The 15,659-nt window shown below is 34.9% G+C and overlaps 1 protein-coding gene across 1 annotated transcript; it reads left to right on the top strand.

Annotated features, from left to right (window-relative positions):
- The first annotated feature begins 4,037 nt into the window (after positions 1–4,037).
- On the top strand, positions 4,038–7,330 carry LOC129256591 (uncharacterized). The gene is made up of 3 exons (XM_064096162.1): positions 4,038–4,225; positions 5,050–5,154; positions 6,634–7,330. Exons 1-3 carry the CDS (start codon positions 4,070–4,072, stop codon positions 7,153–7,155), a joined length of 783 nt encoding a protein of 260 aa, XP_063952232.1. The 5' UTR covers positions 4,038–4,069; the 3' UTR covers positions 7,156–7,330.
- Positions 7,331–15,659: the final 8,329 nt, after the last annotated feature.

Raw genomic sequence — 15,659 nt, 5'->3', positions numbered from 1 at the left:
GTCAATCCGAGGTTATCAAACTGTACTGTCACAATCATATTATTTCATGTTATTTTCTGACCAGTTTCTGCATGACCACGGCTACTACACGTTACACAAATCATGTTCCCATCTTATCCATTTAATCATGTTGTTTAAGGGAAGAAAGTCCTGTCAGCAACCTTGGTACGGGATGCTTGAAACTTTCTGAGATGTAAATATTTGATTTGTCAATAAGGGAGAGGGCTTTTACCTTATAATGTTATGTTTTATATCATTTTGTTGCAAGCAGTGGCAAGAGGTTCATTTGCATAAATCTAGGTATATTAATAGCGCATTTTCGCAATCCCTATACGCAGACGCTTTCTACAACGCACCGAATTCTTTAAAAATGCAAGTCAAACCACTGTATGGAGAGTTGAGAGATTTTTATCGAAAGTTGGTGGACCGGGATAGCAGATCGTCCGAAGAGTCGAACTGGACAAGAAATTGATAATATGTCATTTGTCCAGGACAACACTGCTGTTTTGCGAGCGAGTGAAGCGAGCGAGCAAAAATTTTGACATTTTTATTTGATTTTGACATGATATCCAGAGAATGATATATTTTACCCTTCTCTCTTTCCGTTCCTTTTTTTTAAATATATATTTGATAATCAAGTTCTACTGTTAATAATAGTGGATTCACCGATTTCGACAAAGGTTGTTTTGTCATTGAAGTGCTGTTGACAAAAGATTCTCTGCGTTATTATAGACAGCATCTGTGTATTGATTGCGAAAACATAATCTTCAATATATAATAATAATAATATTATTATTATGTCTTCAATCAACTATCAACAGACCGCCGTCCTAACGGGGCTTTCACGATTGCTCGTGCGATCGTTTGCGATCATTTTGTCACAATATCATAATGTTGCACAGAATCGCAACGGTTGTAAGCAGTCGCACCACATTATTGTGAAAGGGGCTTATAACTCATCGAGTGTACATATGCTCACTCTCTTAGCATTGTAACTTGTAACTTTGTGAAGTGTTGAAGAACCTGAATAAATACTCAGTTGTACGTAGTAATGAGTTATTGTTGTGTTCGGGATCTTGAATTTTAGTTTGGAAGCTTATACCTCAGTCACATTTGCTCTACGGCGAGTCGAAAACAGCCGTTTTAACATTTTTTGTAATAGCTACTGGTTTGAATAAAAATGAATGAAACATCCGTTTAATCGACTCGTCGTACGGCCCCCGCAGAGAAAATGTGACAGGTATTAAATAAAGAACTCTTGAAAAACTTAATTGTTTGCAGTTCAAGTCATAAAAGTTCGAGCACAGTTGGGTAGATAGGAATGAAGCATTAACAAGCGATGGAAACAAAATTCAGAAGTATAATAGTTGATGTCTAAACCTATAAAGTCAGTAGATGTCTGTCTCTGGGTCTAAAGTCTGTGTATATGTCTAATCTATCTGTATGTCTGTCTCTCTCTAATTACCAGTAAAATGCTATTAACTACAGTGGCGTATCTGTGGAGGGGGGGGGGTGGGTTAGGGGGTTTAACCCCCTTGGGCTGCAAAGAAAAAATAATATGCATTAAAAATCGCTATATTCCTATAGAATGAACTGCCTTTTATGGTCTCCGTCCATTGCGTTAGTAGATGCCAGGAAAACATCACAAGGGGTTTTTAAAAAATCGGCTCGCCGTTTTGCGGGTGATGGACCTTCTGGTCAACCCCCCCCCCCCATCCCCAGGAAAAAAAGCTAGATCTTGCCCTTGACTGCATAATCAGACCACTTTCCTCAAACAATAACATGTATGTCATCATGGGAAACGTTCTTTCATATTTTCGAGTTTTGTTCAAGGTCCCTTTCTTCTTCTCCCTTGAATGCCTTTTCACTTCTGATAAACAATATAATCACCCATTATTTTGAAATAATTATGACCCTGCTCCTGTTTTCATCTTTATGTTCCTAGGGCCTTTTCACACGTGAATCTTAAATTATCATTGTAATGATGATTGCTATTGTTATCGTGACTGTGATTAGCGTTCGTGATTCTAATCACATTTATTTTGGTTTCACACGTGCTAAATATTCGTCATCAGCCGTATTTTTCACTGGAATCATCATTCAAATTACGATTTTGTTTTACCGTGTGAAAGGGCGATATGTAATATATCAAATATCTATTCAGCTTTAGTGTTCTTCGTGTTTAAAACGAAAGTCATATTTCGTTTGATTGTCCATTTGCGTTATGTACACAACTGTTGTAAAGCCATGATTCTTCAGAAATATTCCATTCAGTTGATGATTAGTTTCTGATATCATTTCACTTAGCTCTCACCTCCTCACTGACATTAAGTAATTTCTGTGTGTTAAATAAAATATGATTTTGTTTCTCGACCTAATGATTTCTATCACTATTTATCATGTTTATTATGAAGCTGGCAGAGAATTCTAACTAGATGCAGAAGGATCTCAAGGGGCTTAAGTGTGTAGGCCCTATCTATATTTCGTTTGTTGTTTTCAAATAAGTTTTTGTTCTCACCAATATCGATTTAATCGTACTCACAGTTTTACATATCATTTTATTTCATGCATTTTCTTTTTGATTTTGAGAGTAAGTCCACGCATCCCATTCTACATCGACACAATATCAGTGTAATTTTCTTCAATTTGCTTTGCAGTGCTGTCATATATATGTTTTATATAAAAACACTCTATTGCCTATATTCATTTTTAATAGGAAATTAATCCATCATGTCTATACCATGAGTGACCAAATATTATTCTTGGTAATTATGAACAAATAAATACAAATGAGAAGAGCTGCCCTCTGGCAGTTTCGCCTTATATGCAATCCAATATAGCAGTACAGCTCCGACTTTGAAAACAACTACACGTAGATTTTTTTTTTGAAAATGAAACAAGAAAATCCTAGTTCGTTGACCTTGCTTGAGAAACTTGTATTTCATTTCATATCATTTGTGATGTCCAATTATAAACATTATGTTTCATTTGATCTGAAATGACCTTTGTAACCATTTACAGGAATATTTTTTCGATATCTGTTAACCAAATTATGTTCAATAAAATTCACTGATAACCTGAATATTTTCTTCAAAAATTCAAAATCATAAAATTTGTTTAATTTGATCAAAGTTCATATAATAAATCTATTGATCTTTGAATAACATTTATTATTCGCCTAGTGACCTGGAATTGCATTCATCCATTTTTTGATAACTATGGAAATTTCATGAAACATGGATTACTTTGTCAAATTCATATTACAAACATCAAAATCTTAACCTTGGTTATGTTTTTTTTTTCTTATATTGATAGCACAACATGGTCAAAGTTAATTGATCTTCAATGAACTTTTACCTTAATCATGTGATCTGCACCCTCATATAAGATTATCAGTGATACTTGATCACCTTTATGTCCAAGTTAAAAAAAAATAGGTTCTTATACAAAGTTTTGAAGACATTTTGGAAAACTTAACATTGGTTAAGGAACATGAGCAAAGTTCATTGACCCTAATCGAGTTTTATGAACTAGGTATCCATTGTTAACATTCACTCATTCCAGTCTTTGACTGCTTGTGGTTGTATTTTGATAGTTTTTATTGCAATAAAATCCAATATATATATTATACTTAAACGTGACATTCCAAAAACTTAGCCTTGGTTAAGATTGCAATCTTGTTACTCCAACATGATCAAAGTTCATTGATCCGAAATGACCTTTAACCTTGATAATGTGACCTGAAACGAATGCAAGATGATTGGTGATACTAGAATATCACCATGAGTTACATGAACTAGGTCCATATACTTTCCAAGTTATGATGACATTTAACAAAATTAACCTTGGTTAAGATTTCAATGTTGACGGCGCCATCGCCGTCGCTGCTGTCGGAAAAGCGGCGCCAATAATGTAGTTTAGCTCTGTGATGCAGGCGAGACAAAAATGAATTGAATTTTGTGTAATAAATTGACATGACTGGGCTTCGTATAATATCCTCTGTTTTTGCTTTTTTTTTGTTCTACATGTACAGAATAAAGAAATTGATATTGATAAAAGGATACCTCCTATGGATGAATTGTACGAGAGGTTTAAGGTTGTGACGGCCATCTCTGAGAACCATTTTGAAGAGGTTAAACCATGGATAGGTAGTATTCAAGAGTTCATGCCAGGTCAAGAAATCATCCTTTATAACTTGGGACTAAGTAAGACATCTTTAGAGAAGGTAAGAGTACATTGAATTCTTGCTTAGAGGTATAAATTAGCATTAGAAGGTGCAAGGACACAATGCTCATCCACGGATTTTAAAATGGACCCAAAATGGACACAATCCTTCAATCTCACAGTCTTGCTCAGTTGGGCTCAGAGTATGGTACCCCCAAAACAAGTATTTTCACGTTTTCCCTACCCTAAATAATGCCTCAAATATCATATTTGCATGACTCTGAAAAAAAATACTAGTCCAAAATTTGTAATCAGATTCAAAGCCTCAATCGTCATTCCCACTGCCCCCTCGCGTCAGGTGCACAAGTACTGATGAAGAAAAAAAAACCGCTGCCCTGCCGTGAAAAACAGTGAACGCTTTCTACGTGGTTATAATTGATGAGTATGGTGCATTTCTTGTAATGGCAATGTGCATTACATGGGGAGGATGGATTAAGAAGCAAATCTTGTTACTGATTATATAAACGACTGATAGATATATTGTGCATGTATATAGTCCTAGTTCAACTGAATTATGATGACATTGAACGTGTACAAGGTGAAGAAAAAATGATTCTACGGACAGGCAATCCTATATGAATGAGAAAATAGTGTTCACATAGCGGTGGTTATTCCATTCTCAAACGTTCAAATCTGTTTTGCTAGTTTCGCCTCATTTTATTACATATAAATCCCATTTCACTATTAATTCACTTTTCAATTTCATTTACATTTTGAAACAATGTGCCAAATAACACGTAAATCTATAGAATACCCTTATTCTCGTTCAATTATAGTTGAAAAGATAGTTAATTATTATATAAATTATATTCATCCTTTATACAGGTCAACACTTTTTGTGATGTGCAGGTGCGAGAATTTCCTTTCAGCTCTTATCCTAATCATGTGAGAGATCTACATACGTACGCGTGGAAACCAATTATTATTGATGTAAGTGCACAATTTTCAACCAACACACTAATAAATAAGGGTTCAAATTTGAACCATCGGGGTCGGTACAATGAGTGCAATTTTGCTCATTTGTGCACCTTTAAGGGTACAATTTAGCTATATTAAACACATGAACCGTATAATAAGGGTTCAAATTTGAACCCTTTTTAATATCAAGTAACATACACATTAAAAGGTTCAATTTTGCACCTTTTAGGGTGCAAACGAGCATTTCTTGGTGCAAGATTACACCCCTAAAGGTTGGTACAAGCGTTTCATTTAGGCCTTAGGGTTCAAAAATTAGTGTGAATGCTGGATAACAAACTGTCCTCCCAACGTTGGTTAAAACTTTCCCAATTTCTGTTGGGTAGTCAGCTTGCTATGTAAGCTAGCAAATGTAAATGCCTATCAGATTTTACCCCAAAATCTACATTATTGCCCAAAAGTTGTTATATTTCAATCAATTGTTCCAGTACCCCTGAAGAAGACGTGGTGTTACGTCGAAAATTTGGAAGTCATTGGAATAAACATTTTGTTGGTTATCAATGCAATGCATTACCAAAAGGCATAATAAAGGCGCAGGCTGTCAATAAACGTAATTACAGCCTTTATTATGTTATATACTGTATATATATAATTTATATGTAAATACATTCAATTCAATTCAATTAAACATTTATTTTCCTAAGATTTCATCCATAGAATATACAAATCAATAATATCATGAATATAGTACAAAAAATGGATGCAAAATACAGTATGTAAATTATGTATCACGGAAGGTGTAAAAACACAGAAAGCAGGTGCTGTGTCGGAATACGCCTGTAAAACTAATATAACTAAACAACATAATACATACACACATACATTAACATGTTTAAGAAACCAGGGTAGACTAAGGGAGCGTTGTGGCCCAGTGGATTAGTCTTCGGACTTTGAAACAGAGGATCGTGGGTTCGAATCCCAGCCATGGCCTAATTTCCTTCGGCAAAAAACTGATCCACAATGTGCTGCACTCAACCCAGGTGAGGTAAATGGGTACCGGTAGGAAGTAATTCCTTAAAAAGCTGTGTGCGCTATGACCGCCTAGCTTAGCCGGGTAATATATGAGCGCCTTGAGCACCTAACAAGGTGGATATGTGCGCAATATAAATACCCTATATCATTATTATTATTATTAAATGCATGTATCTCCAAATACTAAATTTTAGTGCTCAAACGTCTTCTTCGTGTAACCCAAAATATGCTTTCATGTCGAAAATTTAATATTTATAGGAATGATGCTGGTGATAAATATGTATTACTTTCTCTATTTTTTTCCTGTATATATTGTTATATATAATAAGGGGTAAATAATAAACCCTTGCCGGGTTACTCCAAATCTAATTTTCCAACATGCACAATGAGAAAGTGGTAGGAATAGGCTCTGTATTTTGATATCGACCCTATTGCTATCTATCGTGATTCCTCTCGTCGCAGATTACTCTACGGGAGTTTGGCGCCATTTTCTGGGGAGATGCGTCTATCCGCCTGAAAGGCTCCTTGCGGAAACTTCTACCAGTCTCGATGAAACACCATGGGTTCATGAGTCACCTGCATGCGTTTGATCCTAAGAAGCAGGAAGAGATTAAACACCAGTACTTCTTCACGCATCCTCAACTGTACCAGAATCTGGGTGTGAATAGAACCGAGTACTACAATTCAGGCGGCATGGCGCCACACGCTTCTGCGAACCGTCAACTGTACGTTAACGGCTCGTACATCCAAAATGCTATCGTCCAACCGATGGTGAAATGTGCCCTCGAATTTCGCTGCATCTCGCCGGTGGGAGCGAAGGTGCCCGGCCACCGTTTTGACGCGTCCATCCTCGCTGTTTTGATCTATAAGAATATGAAAGGAGAATGGAATAGGACGTATAATGACAATCTTGCCTTTGATGACGTGGTGTATCTTAGAAAGAATACGATGGGAAAAGAGAAAGCTAAAACGTGCTTATGGTGAGACATAAAAGATGTTTATGTTGCCTTCATAAATCCAGAATTGGAAAACTGGGTCGGCCGATCAGTCGATTTAATATCATCATCATCCAGGGGCGGATACAGGATTTTCCAATTGGGGGTGGGGGCACATTTTTCCTAGGAAAAATTTGGCAAGCATAAAAAAAAGGTTTTCAACCAAAAATTATGGATATTTCGTCATCAACATCATTATCATCATCATTATTATTATTTATATTATTATTATTATCATCATTATTATTATTATCATCACCATCATCATCATCATCATCATCATCACCATCATCATCATCATTATCATCAGCAATATCATCATCATCACCATCATCATCATTATCATCATCATCATCATCATCATCACTATCATCATCATCATCACTATCATCATCATCATCATCATCACCATCATTATCATCATCACCATCATTATCATCAGCATCATTATTATTATCATCATCATTATTACTATTATAATCATCATCATCGTTATCATTATTATATTTTATGCCTTCGTTACTGCGCTGAACAAAGAAAACAACGTACGGGAAGATTTATTTATGCAGTCAAAAAGCATTTGAAATTCCACAATGCCATTATCTCATCCTATTCAGCTCAAATGCGCAAAACTCGAACGCAACAAAGTGTGCAATAAGCAATACAACAAGCAATGGCATTATAATGTACTTCGCATGTAATCCAATGATTAACATTATTTTTGTTTCTCTTTCTTTCTTTTCTTCTTCTTTATTCTTTCTTTTTTCTCTTCTTCTTTTTGAATACATTTATATTGACATGGAAAGTCCAGAGCAAGAAAACATGGATTATTTAACAATGCTCTTTTGTCAGAAAACATGAAGTCATTTACACACTAGCGGATCCAGGGGGGGGGGGGGCAGCCGGCCCGTGCCCCCTCCCCCTTTGAGAAGCTAAATTAAAATTTGTAATGTAAAAATGCCATTAAAACAGAAGTGTGCCCCTCCTTTTGAAAGTGAAGACCCTTTTTTTTGTTGCTTGGCAAATTTTTCGGGGACGAAATATCATTAAGTGTTGGTTAAAACCCTTTTCTTTTTTTCCTTTTGTAAATTCCTGGATCCGCCTCTGATTTACACACCATCGTTTGGTATTGATATTATCTATTACACATGTATTCACAGAGAAAATTATGATACAATCAGACAATGGAACAGATATATATGAAACTTTTTTTTTATGAACACATGAAGTTTAGCTGGGATGTGGAATTATTAAATGCACAAGCATAAAAAATACAGTAGTTGGCTAAATATATACAGTGCGTCCCAGAAAAAACCTACCAATGTAAGGCTTAGAATCTCCTCTTTCATCTGATATTACTTAGATTATTCCCCATTCACGCATGAGTGAGCAAATACAATTTGAAGAAAGAATACCAACAACTCATTTGGCGGGGGGTATCTGAATTTCAAAAAGAAAATCACATGCCTAAAAAGTTCTATATCTGCTCCTTTATTTGATACCTTAATCACAAAAAATGGTCAAGAAGTAAAAAAGTTATGTTCCATCGAAACAATGCTTGTATTTCCATAATTTAATTAAATAAACGTGTTTTCACCGGTTTCCCACAGAAGCTGTCGCATGGTTAACAAAAGACTTAATGCATTGCTGATCGTCAACAAAACGGAGTGTCAAGTGAGCCTGAACGCTGGCCTGTAGAACCCCTTCATTTTATGAAATTATTGAAATTCAAGCCTTATTTCAAATAACCAGAACTCTGTTATTTCTTGACCATTTTCTGTAATTGAGGTATCAAATGAAAGAGCAGATAATGAACTTTTTGAAAATGTGCTTTTCTTTCTGAAACCCAGATACAACCCGCAAACTGACTTTTTGGTATCTCCTCTTCAAAATGTTTTTGCTCACTCATGTGTGAATGAGAAATAATCTAAGTAATTTCAGATGAAAGAGGAGACTCTAAGCTTTACAATGGTAGGTAATTTGTATATTGTATTTGTGATTAAGTTATGATAAATCGTCGATAAATCTTGGTTTCGTTTTTTGTGGGACGCACTGTATGTATATTTTCTTCATCTAGTATATCAGGTATGTGTTTGTAAATGTTAGGTCTTGAAGTACATGAATATACAAGTTTATGTTGCCTATCATGTAATACATTATCTTTATCTAGGAAGATGTTTTTATTGTTGAAATAGGTTTGAATTTTGAAGAACAATTTATGTTTTTTATATCATAATAGTGACAATTTGCTATGTATTCAAGCATTAAGTGTGCTTTTTTGTGTGTAGTGTGTGGTTGTGCATCACTGGAATATAAAATACTTCTTATTCTTTGTACCCTCTTTCTAAATCTTACAATTTTTACTGAGGAGAGTTATAGAAAGTTCCAATCATATATGGTAAAATTATCTGATATGTGTTTTGTTTCGTAGAAAGATTTTCACTAATTTGTGGTTTGACATGATTACAAGTATGAAGGGACATGCAATAGTGTTTTTATAATGCGTTTTGTAAGGTTTGTGCCATACAAGTGTACTTGCATACTGAAATAAACTTCACAGGTTTCCTCTGAAACTATCAATTTGCTTGAAATTTTATAACGGATGTCAGTGATCCAAAGTAGATGAGGCGAGTTCCCTAATGGTCCTATACCACATCTGACAGAGTTGGTAGGCACAGGGTGACCAGATTTGCACAGTCAAATACAGTTCGAGGTCAGATCAGTGGCGTAATGAGCCAAACATTTTCAGGGGGCTAAACATGGCATAAGGGGCAAAAATTCTAAACATCTGTGAGCGAGCAAAGGGAGCAAGTAACAATTTTGACCTTTTTAATACAAAGATTTTGTGATAGATTTTGACACGATACTCAGATACTCGATATCAAGGAGCTGACCCTTGTACCTTTTTAATGGATGTGAATAAAGTGAATTGAAATCTGGGATTTCCGGTCACCCTGGCACTAGGTACATGTTCTCTCACACACAGACAGGACTATCCTCTTTTTACATTAAAAAATTGACCTTGTAAACTTGAAATAATATCAGGGGAACATTTCCTGAAGCAAATGAACACTTGGTGTCAGAAACTGAAAGGGGCACAGCACTAGCATACCTACGGGGGGGGGGGGCAGCACTCTGCCCCCCCCTGACGAGTCACAACCCATGCAAAAACGTATATTTGACCCTCCCTGACGGGCTTAAAAAACCTTTTCCCCCCCCCTGACGAGCTTTAAGACCTTTAATGCCCCCCTGACGAGCTTGAAGACCTTTTTTTTTTTTTTTTTTTTTTTTTTTTTTGCTTGTCAATTTTTTTTTGGTACGAAATCCTTTATTTGTGATCGAAGACCTTTTTTTTTTTTTTTTTTTTTTTTTTGCTTGTCAAATTTTTTGGCGGACGGTTTTGCCCCCCCTGTTGAGAATCCTAGGTACGCCACTGGGGCACAGCATTGGCTCTTTTAACCCAGATTGGCACTGCTTCCTTTATTGGACAGTTTGTCGTGTCAAGGATCATTCATTTCCAGAGCTCCAATCTATGAAAAAATAATGTCGCTTCTTAGAGAACATAATACTAAGTATATCAATAGTCTCTATATGTGTGGAAGATTTGTATTAATTTTGTATAGGGCTAATATAGTAGACCGGCCAAAACGATTTTTTATACTTTGGACGGCAAAATTTGTTAATGCTTGCTAATGCTTGGCATCCCAGCTAATAGTCTTGCAAAAATACCCAGGAATAGCGTATGGCCGGATGCCAAGCGCAATTTTGCGTGAAAGTGTCATTTTTAGCGTAAAATCTGAAAGAATGTCGAAAATCACGCATTTTGATATTTTGACGGATTATTTTAATATTTTTGATTATCTTTGATATGAAATTATTTTTATTCAGAGTTTCAAATTATAAGTCTCATAAATATCGTTTCAAATTTGAATATTACACACACACATATGGCACAGGGAAACATAAAACCGCGATTTCCTCAAAATAAAAGTTTGTGAAAACTATCAATAGTTAAAAGTTTTTTACGCAACTTAAATTCTTCGATTTAAATGCGTTTCTTAATCAAATGTATAGTAAATGACCTAATGTCACAAATATTAAAAGAATTTTCAAGTAAGATGGAAGATATCTCATTTTATGTTATCCGAAAGGAGACAATGTGCATTTTACCAGGTGCGCATTTTGAAAGAAAAATTGAAAATACCGTACATTATGTACATAATTACATGTATAAGTACTAGTAGACCGGCCAAATGTCAAAAAGTGCTCTAGATAAGGATTCGACGGCAAAATTTGTTAATGCTCGGCATCCAATCTAAAAGTCTTGCAAAAATACCCAGGAATAGCGTACGGCCGGATGCCAAGCGCAATTTTGCGTGAAAGTGTCATTTTTAGCGTAAAATCTGAAAGAATGTCGAAAATCACGCAGTTTGATATTTTGACGGATTATCATCATATTTGTGATTATCTTTGATATGGAATTACTTTTATTCAGAGTTTCAAATTATAAATCTCATAAATATGCATTTCAAATTTGAATATTACACACACACATATAGCACAGTGAAACATAAAACCGCGATTTTCTCAAAATAAAAGTTTGTGAAAATTATCAATAGTTTGAAGTTTTTTACGCAACTTAAATTTTTTTTATTTCAATTCGTTTATCCATCGAATGTAAAGTAAATGTCCTAATGCCACAAATATTAAAAGAATTTTCAAGTAAGATAGAAGATATCTCATTTTATGTTATCCGAAAGGAGACAATGTGCATTTTACCAGGTGCGCATTTTGAAAGAAAAATTGAAAATGCCGTACATTATGTACATAATTACATGTATAAGTACATACTAAAGCGAGTTTTTAATTACATGTATAAGTACGCACTAAAGCGAGTTTTTAATTGGATAGCACATTTTGTCAATTCTTTGCATCCCAGCTATAATCTTGAGGAAATACTGAGGAATAACGTATGGGCGGATGCCAAGTACACTTTTGCGTGAAAGTATCATTTTTAGCGTAAATTCTGAAAGACTTTCGAAAATCACGCATTTTGATATTTTGACGGGACTTGTAACATAATTTGATTTCCTTTGATATGCGATTATATATATTTGGAGTTTCAAATCATAAGTCTACTAAATATGCATTTCAATTTGGAATATAACACACACATATATGGCACTATGAGATATAAAATCGTGATTTACTCAAAATAAAAGTTTGTGAACACTATCAATAGTTCTAAGTTTTTTTACAACTTAAATTCTTCGATTTAAATGGGTTCATCTATATTGAATATCGATCGTTTCTAATGTCTCAAATATTAAAAGAATTTTCAAGTAAGATGGAAGATATATTTTCCGAAAGGGGACATTCAAAATTTATCGGGGAGGGAGGGGGCCATTTAGAATGTAAAATTGAAGATACCGTACATTATAAACATAATTACATGAATAAGTACATACTTAAAACGAGTTACAAAATTTCTGGCCACAACTGCCCCCGCAACTGCCCCCCCCCTGCCTAAAGTCATGTGTAGTCTCCGAAAAGGATTACATGGAGCTGAAAGTATCCCATTTTCAAGATAATATACCCAAAGTATTCTGCTCGCGATTCGAGCGTATATTTTATTGTGGTTTAGCGAGATAGGCACCCTACACGGGATTACAAAAAGATGGCAAATAAATTTTCGACTCAAGCTTCGCGCTGGCATTAATATATGAGATAAACAACTTGCTATCTGTTTTTAAAAAAAACTTGCTTGAAGTGTCAACTTTTCAGAATCCAGTCGCATCCAGTCCATTATTAAATAAATGTGAATACTGTATGTCCAATCTTTAGCTCTTAGTCTCTCCCAATTTTAGCTCGCGCTTTTGCGCTAGCGTTTTTGTTAAGTAAGATATTCATCTTTTTCTACATTAAAAACATGTTTAAAATCCTTGGTTTAATTCGACATTTTCAGTTCACGCTTCGCGCTTGCATCAAATGCTATAATTAAATACTGATCATTGTTCATGATTTGACGATTTTTTTTACCTCATTTGCTAAGAAAGTGTGAATGCTTCTAAGCAAGCAACCAGATGACCGATGGCTTAAGGTACTCTCCGAGGGACCTATAGGATTAAAATGCCTTACTACCATTTAAATGCCTTACTTGGTACTAGCGCGCCAAGTGGAAATCGAACCCAGGCCACCGGAATCCGAAACCCCCTCACTACCGATTGAGCTATCGCGCCTTAGAATGTTTCGTTTCTAATTATAAAAAAAAAAGCCAGCTCAGCTTGTGCTGGATTTTTTAAAAAACAGATACATAACATTCTTTATTTCAAAACGTCATCAAAATGTCCAGTTTACGGATTGGAATATAAAAATCAGATTGCGTTTCGCGCTCGCATCAATAGCCTATATATCATTTTTAAAAATATGTATTAAATGCTCCGTTTTCACGTCAGAATATTTAAAATTTCTGAAATTTTTAACATTACATTACATGTTCATGAATACACTTACGAATTGTGTAACTTTCTAACTTTCAGCTCTAAATTTCATGGCATATTATAAAAATGCTTGCGCTTCGCGCTCGCATTATTCAAATGGGCCTTGTCAGATACTTAATCGTGCTTGTGAGAATAAAGCTAATATGTACTTAATAATAAATACTTGATGAATCAATCTATTTTGGTACCCCCTGCAAAATACCAAGCCCCGCCCCCGTGCTCCTCTGCTGACAAAATCCTAGCTACGCTGCTGGTGAGTGAGCTGACTGACCAAGTCTTTTAAGCAAAAGCCTTAATTTAGGGAAGAATTTGTGTTTATTAATTTAAAAAAATTGTTAAAATTACAATATTTACATTCCATTGAGGTTATAATAAATTAATAAATATGTATAAATATATAAATAAAAGAATAAATAAATAAATAAATAAATAAATAAATAACCCCCTCCCCAACAACCTTTCTATTATTTTGCTTCTGTTGTTTTATGCCTTTTCTTGATTTTTTTTTTTTTTTGGGGGGGGGGGCAAGTTTCCCCTCCCCCTCACTTCCATGCATCTTCTATCAAAAGGCTTATGTCAGTGTCCGTAGCTCATTATCCCAATTTTAGAATGTAGAAGGCGTTGTTTCATGCAACTGCGGTCTCTTTGATCAGTTAATTGAACAGTTCATTAGACCAGAAATTAAAATAGATCGGTCAATAACCATTTGCATGAGCTAAAAAATTTTATCTGTGGAGAATGATGTTTGAAATACTAAAAGAGTAGGTTCTTTAAGTTCACATTTTAATTCTTAAAGTTCATTTCATCACATGTATTGCCATGTTGGGAAATGCAGTCGCACGACCATTATGACAAACAAATCTAAAGGCTAATGACCAGCGTCCAGCGCAGATATTGTAATATATAGATTGCATTTCCCAAATTGGCATTGGCAATACATACATGTATGTCCAGGGCTGCCCAAGGTCGGGCTGTCCGGCCCCCGTCTTAGACTACGATATATAACAGCATGGACCTATGATAAAAGCAAACGCGAAAACTGTAATGAAGCAAAATGAATTAAATGAAAATTATAACTTGCAATGCAAAAGACCAAATAACATTTATTATTCATATTTTCACATAATAACTATAGCAGCAGAACATTAGAAACAACTGAAACTAATAATTATTCACAAAAGCGCCATTCATGTGATAAAAAATAAAATAATAAGCTCATCGAACCTAAATGACGTATATAACCTTGATCATGTGAACTGAAATTTGTGCAAAATGATCCATGATACTTTAATACCCTTATATTCAAGTTTAATCATGAACTGGATCAATAAAATTCAAAAGTTATGATGACATTAAGAAAAAATACCCCCATATGGCCAAAGTTCAGTGACTCTAAATGACCTTTGACCTTAATCATGTGATCTAAAACTTGTGCAAGACGATCAGTAATACCTGAATACTGTTATAAGTGTCATACTTTTTTTCTATACGTTCAAAATTATAACGAAATTTCGAAAACGTAACCTTGGTTAAGATTTCAAGGTTGATATGACGCTGTTATATCAAAACTACCGTCGCCTCCGCCGGAAAAGTGGCTCCTTTAGTCCTGCTCTGCTATGCATGCAGGCGAGACAAAAATAGGTATTGAAATAGCAAGAAGATCGAACTCTACAAAGGTAAACATAATCCTATATAATATCATGATGAGTATCGCACTGATTAATATCAGTATGTGCAATATAGATGTAATATTGTGCGCTGTTTGTATTTTATCAGAAATGCGCATCCGATAAATGTGCATTGTTATCTTTCGCATATATAACATGAAATGATATATCTTGCATCTTATTTCAACATTTGTTTTCACTATATGTGCCATGACAACAATTATTATGTATTTATTCGGTTAGCGCTAAAATTGACGAAATTGAGATGCGGAACACAAACATTATACTATTGATAGTTTTCACAAACTATTATTTTTAGTAAATCA

Source organism: Lytechinus pictus, chromosome 3 (genome assembly GCF_037042905.1).
Source record: "Lytechinus pictus isolate F3 Inbred chromosome 3, Lp3.0, whole genome shotgun sequence".
NCBI lineage: Eukaryota > Metazoa > Echinodermata > Echinoidea > Temnopleuroida > Toxopneustidae > Lytechinus > Lytechinus pictus.
Note: the sequence above shows the minus strand (reverse complement) of the source record. Positions and strands in the feature narration are given on the sequence as shown.

Bases quoted from the DNA above. Each gene is read 5' to 3' on its own strand.
- LOC129256591 (XM_064096162.1), top strand. From the start codon at position 4,070: ATGGATGAATTGTACGAGAGGTTTAAGGTTGTGACGGCCATCTCTGAG. The intron at 4,226-5,049 runs GTAAGAGTACAT...TCCTTTATACAG, and splicing joins GTAAGACATCTTTAGAGAAG to GTCAACACTTTTTGTGATGT. The intron at 5,155-6,633 runs GTAAGTGCACAA...CTCTCGTCGCAG, and splicing joins GGAAACCAATTATTATTGAT to ATTACTCTACGGGAGTTTGG.